This window comes from Pyxicephalus adspersus, chromosome 1 (assembly GCF_032062135.1).
Source record: "Pyxicephalus adspersus chromosome 1, UCB_Pads_2.0, whole genome shotgun sequence".
Taxonomy (NCBI): domain Eukaryota; kingdom Metazoa; phylum Chordata; class Amphibia; order Anura; family Pyxicephalidae; genus Pyxicephalus; species Pyxicephalus adspersus.
This window is the reverse complement of record NC_092858.1, coordinates 16,689,707-16,695,971: the sequence shown is the minus strand read 5'-3', so window position 1 is coordinate 16,695,971 and position 6,265 is coordinate 16,689,707. Positions and strand designations below refer to the sequence as shown.

Below are 6,265 nucleotides of genomic sequence, written 5' to 3'. Positions count from 1 at the left end.
AGGCGCCAAATCCGAATGTACTGTGATAAGATGAACATGTTAGTTCCCTTTTGTAATGAAAAATCAGATAAAGCCACAACACTGAAATGGACTTTAGCATTTCTGAAGTACATCCAGAAACAGCATGGAGATTCTTTGAAGAAGGTACAGAATGTTATGTTATGCATGGCTTTGTATCGTTGGTCTAAATATACTGCACATAGAACCCTGTACTGCACACCAGTGAAACCATTAAAATTGACTTACACTCAAATGTAAAAGCAAAGCAGGCAGCTAATTGGAGCATGGCATCAAAGCAGGCAGCATGACTAAAAAAAACCCACAAAATTGGCCTTCTGGATCTCCCCCTCTCTACAGAGGTATTGGTCCCACAGACACAAAGTTTATGAGACCTCCTGGGCTCTCCCAGCACATAGAGACTGCACACAGCCTGTCCACCTGAGACACAGGCTGCAACTCTTCCCCAATTTTAATGACAGGTGCCCTTTTACTATCATTAGCTGAATGCTCCAGGGCCATTACCAATTTCTGGCCTGGAACTAGGATGGAGTGCCTGGCCCACTCATTGGTTCCAGGACAGCCCAGGCCCAGATCCCAAATAAAGACCCTCAAATCTGCAGCAATACATATATTATTCATGATCCTTTTCAAGCCTTCTAATCCCTTTTCCAAGTGAGAGTGAAACAGATAATGTTTCACCCAAATCATTAGCACCCAGTTAATGAAAATAAAATGGCACCTGTTATTGAAAAGGGGGGAAGAGTTGCAGCCTGTGGCCAGGTGGCTTAGTTGGACGGGCTGTATGCAGTCTCTATGCTCTGGGGGAGCCCGGGAGGTCTCATAAAGTTTTGTCTAGCAATTAGTAATATTGAGGTATGACAACCTGTGATACTAAAAAGAGTTCACCAAATGTCAAAGGCGATGAAAAAGAAAAAAACATAGGAGATGGGAATATTCTATGTACACTTACCTTAAGGGAGGCTAACTTACCAGGGCATTGGATATCTTTGGTATCCTTTCCTAGATGAGGAAATTGGATATCTTTGGTATCCTTTCCTAGACCACTCCTGTGGAGTGGTCTAGCCATGGAAGTGACAGTCCACCAACATTAGCACTTACAGGCTCTTGTCCTAAAGCACCTATGCTAATGGGTCCTTTTGTTTTGGGTTTAGTTTCATGATTTTATAGCTTCCAGATGTCCATGGCTAGAGTCCCCTCCAGTTTCAGTTCTCCACATATTTATCCTGTTTTGAGTGCCCACACAGAATGTCAACTTAGGTCAAATAGGAAAATACACCAGGGTAAGGTCTGGTTCATACATAGATAGTGTTTTGTTCTTCTCAGTGACAGAACATAACCAACCATTACTCCCCAAGACAAGTCAAAATTTAGAAAAAATCTAAGGCAACCAATAAAGGATTCCAATAAAGAAACATAGTGAACTGAAGCAAAGGCAAGCTGTGGACAGTGTTTACCAATGTTTGAGTTTTTAAATTTGACAACAGTGTACTTTTTAATACCCTTTTCCCCTTTAGCCTCAGAATCTTCAAGATCCATTTTGGCAACCCTCATTGAACACTTAATGTGCCCTTTCTCAAGTAGTGGAAACCCTCCAATATTAACCAAATTTGTGGAAAATTGTCGTCACATGTACACAATTTTTGCAATATATTCCTGTAACTGCTTTAATGTTATTATTTGCCTCTTAGCATCCTCCATGACCAGTTTCCTCGTCACTCTTCCATACAGTTTTCAGGGACAACCTGATCTGGGAAGGGTCTTAGTAGTACCAAATATTTGTATTTCTTAATTATTGACTTTACTGCACCCCTAGGGGTTGACAAATCAATTTAAATATTTTGGTATTCATTCCCAGACATGTTCCTGTCCACATCCTTGAGATCTGATGACCGCACCTTGACACGGAGAGATGATTGTTTACTTTTAGTTGTACTATTAACCACTGAACAGATCCAACAATATCTATTTTATGCTGAACCAATCAAAACTATTGATCACAGAAGCCAATTAAATAGATAAGTGTGCAATAGAGAAGGTAATTAATTACACTTGAGAATAAAATTGAGTTTACGAGTATTTTAGTGAGGGAGGTGATCCTTTAACCATCCCAGTGATTCTAGGTTTTTATTTTATACCTTTCTGAGCTGTTGCTGTTTTAACTTTCAGTTGGATGTCATAAGTTGTTTTAAGTAAATACACATGCAAGCATTATTATTCGTATGTGTTTTTTTCAGGCTTAAAAGTAACAAAATGTGAATATTTTAAAAGAGAGTCTTTTCTTAACCTGCTGTATATAACTACAGTATATATGACAAATTATTGGCCCCATCTCTTAGATTGTAAGCTCTTTTAAGCAGGGTCCTCTCCTCCTCCTGTGTCATCGTTTCTATCTGTCATTTGCAACCCCCTATTTAATGTACAGAGCTACATAATACATTAGTGCTTTATAAATACAGTTTAGTAACAATAATAATAATAATCACATGTGACATTTAAAAAAATATATATATTAGGTCTAAGTAGACTGTGACATTCTAAAATAATATGTTTTGTTCGGCTGTGAACTCAACACCTTGCTATTGTAGACTTAGCAAGTTTATTTCTGGTTCCAGTTAGTATTCCCATGCAGTATTAGAATTTTAGATTCAATGCATTATAAATAAATCCCTACACATCCTTTTTATAAAGCGTATGTTTAGTAAAATATACAGTGGGTCTAGAAAAAAATTACCCCCTCTAAAATGTTCAAATTTTTTTTGCTTTGTAGTGCAAACACACACACTCATAACCATTTTTCAGCCATTTTTCATTTTGGCAATGTGACTTTTATTATTTACGTGCACGGCCTAGAGTACATGATAGGGTTATCTCAGGCTGTCAATTGTAATCATTTTGATTGGTTCAGCATACAAAATCGCTATTTCTTGAGCATGTCAGTGCTTTGTAGTGCAACTGAAAGCAAACAATCAATTATGGATAATAAGGAATTGTCTGAAGATCTCAGGGATAAAGTTGTGGAGAGGCAGAAGTACAAAAAAATTCAAAGGCTTTATTAATCTCTAGGAGCACAGTAATTATTACACAGCTCAACAAAAAAATGTTTTTACTTGCCAAGGCCTTTTCAATTTATTTAGTGTAGTTCAGGTCTGCTGAATCCAGAAATGACATCAGTTTTATTGAATTGGCTCTAGTTCTTGTGATATGAAGCTTCTGCCTGGCACAGCTATGTCATGGTTGTCAAGAACTTCTTGGGTAACCATAAAGCACAAAATTATGAAGAACTGGTACAGAACTTGCTCCTAAACTTTAAAAATTTGTGTTCCACTATAAGCATAAAGGTACACTATCTCCATAGCCATTTGCAAAAATTTCCAGAAAACCTTGGCGATTTCAGTGAGGAACAAGGGGGAGAGGTTCCATCAAGATATAAAGGTGATGGAAGAAAGGTATCAGGGCAGATAGGATAGACACATGATGGCAGACTACTGCTGGAGCCTTCAACGTGATTGTCCTGATCATCAACATAAAAGGAAATCATACAGAGTTTTTCAATGACTTCTTTGTGATTAGTTCTGTAAATATACTGAATATAGAATATATTGACATCAAGTATTTGAAACATTTTATTTTGTATACATAGGCATATCTAGTTTAATTCTGCTTTATTTCCATGTTTCATTCATTTTCTATGAGGTTATTATTGAGGCAATTTTTTAAAAAAACTAGAGCCAATCTAGGAAAACCAATACCATATTTAGAATATGTGCATGAAACATAACCTAAAATTATTTTAATCTGTTTGGCAACAAAATGTTTGTTGACCTGTGTTAAATTGGAAAGTTTTTGGTGCAGGATTCTCCCTGGATCTGGTTGTCCCTCCACACTCGATGGAAGAGAGAGGAGGAAACTATTTGGAGAGGCAACCAATAGGCATATAGCAACCTTAAAGAAGTTACAGGTCTTTATGGTAAAGAGTGGTCATGGTGTGAACATATTACCAGTGTTCCAAGAATATGGCTTGTATGGGGGATTTGCCACTCTTCATGAAAAGCCACAATAATTTTTTATTAAATGCTGTCAAAATGAGCCAAATGGGAAAAAAGGTGTTGTGGTCTAAACTAAAATAGATAGCTCTCTATTCAAAGAAAAACATGCTCACTGTAAAGTATGGGGGGAAAAAAGCATCCTGTTGTGAGATATTTATCTGCAGAATAGACTATTGCACTTTTCAGGACAAAACGAAAAATGGATTAGACAAAATACCATCAAATTCCTGAGGAAAGCGAGAACCCATACAAGAAAGTTATCATTAAGAAGAAGCTTCCAACATGTCAATGGCCCAAAGCACACAGCAAAACTGATCCTACAGTTTCTGGAGGTCACATACGTACACTGTATAGTATTTGGCTGTTTGGAAAATGAAGAATTCATATGTTGGAAAAAGTAAAATCCCTTAAACTTGCTCACAACACCAAATATGTTATACATTATAACCAAACACTTACATAGTTACATAGGAGGTTAGGTTGAAAAAAGTAATAAATCCATCAAGTTCAACCACTAGGGAAATAAACATATGCTAGATATAAAACCCTATGGACATAGTTGGTCTAGAGGAAGGCAAAAAAAAAAAACCCTGGTACAATTTGCTTTAACAGGGAAAAAAAGTTCCTTCCTGGTTCCATGAGGCAATCGGATGTTCCCTGGATCAACAGTCACTGTTTTTTTTAACTTTAAATCCTTAATACCCAGTTATATTCTGTGCTTCTGGAAAAACACGCAGCTTTGCTTAAAGCAATCTATAGAAGTTGCTGAAACTACTTCCTGAGGGAACACTGTAAAACTTTGCATTTACTTTATATTTAAGACTGTAGCAAAATGTATTTTGCTGCAGGAGCCACTGCACTGCAAGATACAGTTTTTTATCAAAAAGTAGCATCACCCACAAAAACAAGTAATCATGGGTTAGTAGAATCTTAAAGTAAATGTTGCAAGGATTTCACCCAGGGTTCTCAAAATTTCCATTCTCCAGAAAACTTTTGTCGATAAAGTAAGTTCAGTATTTCCATAAATCTAGTGCATTTTAAAATATATACTACTGAGAGCACTCACATATCCCCAGATGCCTGCTGTATGTTAGCAAATAGTCTTAATGGATGCTCTAGGGCAATAGTAAATAGGCATGCTGCACTTTAGTTGTAAATCAGGTAATATGCAGCCCAATAAAATCAATGGTGTGCACATGAGACATTTGCCAACAAGTGGGTAAATCACTTTGACAGCATGAGATAACCCTACCATGTAGTCTAGGCCCTGGGGCCATCACAGTTCATTCCTAGCATATACCCATCTAAAACACACTTATATATACAAACAATGTTTAATTAACATCTACTTCATCTAGTGATTTCTGCTGCTAATATTTCCTTTTACATACAAACAGAACCAGCAGTCTTTTTTACAAGACCAAGCATGGAAACTTCCATGGGTACACTGTAAGGTTATAGATAGAACACAGGGTTTGCAATTTCAAACATTTTTTCATAGAAGGTATCACTTAAGCTCAATACCTTTATTTTTTAAAAACCTGAAAGATAAAAAAGCAGTTCTGGTTGCAATATTCACCTCCTATCCTGTAATTTAAAACTTGCCCCTACACGGTCCAGTGCCATTTCCTGTTCCTGTTTTTTATGCACAGTATAATGAGGTAGAGAATACTTTACTTGCATTGTTAAAGCAAAACTTACTTGCCTGTTCCCATTCTTTTTCAGGACATTTTCACTAATCTTTATATAACCCTAACCCATTTTCCAGGAATAGAAATATTTGCCGCCCTCTCTCATCCTTATTGCCCCCTCCACAACCCGCTGGGCATTAATGATCACCCACCTCTCACTGAACACTATTGCACTCCATGATAAGCCCATACCTCACATTCTTCCTCCGACAGATATTTTCTCTTCTTCTGACCACCATTTTTTTCTTCCTTTTGACCAATGACTTTAAACATGTTTTCCTTCCACTGACCTCTGACAGGGGCCTGTCTTCCTCTTACTATTTCAGACATTTGTTCCTCCCCAGATCACCAGCACTGGTATCATTGGGACATCAGGATAACCCTCTGCACTGACAATGAACCCTTTACCCCCCACAACTGAAACTTGGGACTTTTCCTCCCACTAATCAGCAATAAGGGAGGTCCTATTTTACAAACTCCATACTGCTGCCTTCTGCACACTATGAT

The 6,265-nt window shown here is 37.4% G+C and overlaps 1 protein-coding gene across 1 annotated transcript in view; it reads left to right on the top strand.

The window, feature by feature from the left end:
* Positions 1–1,583, top strand: part of LOC140321864 (transcription factor-like 5 protein) — a 10,544-nt gene extending 8,961 nt beyond the window's left edge. Inside the window, exons 6-7 of the mRNA XM_072398640.1 lie at positions 3–144; positions 1,536–1,583. Of these exons, the coding sequence (XP_072254741.1) occupies positions 3–144; positions 1,536–1,583 (190 nt within the window). The remainder of the gene's footprint in view (positions 1–2; positions 145–1,535) is intronic.
* The last annotated feature ends 4,682 nt before the right edge of the window (positions 1,584–6,265 follow it).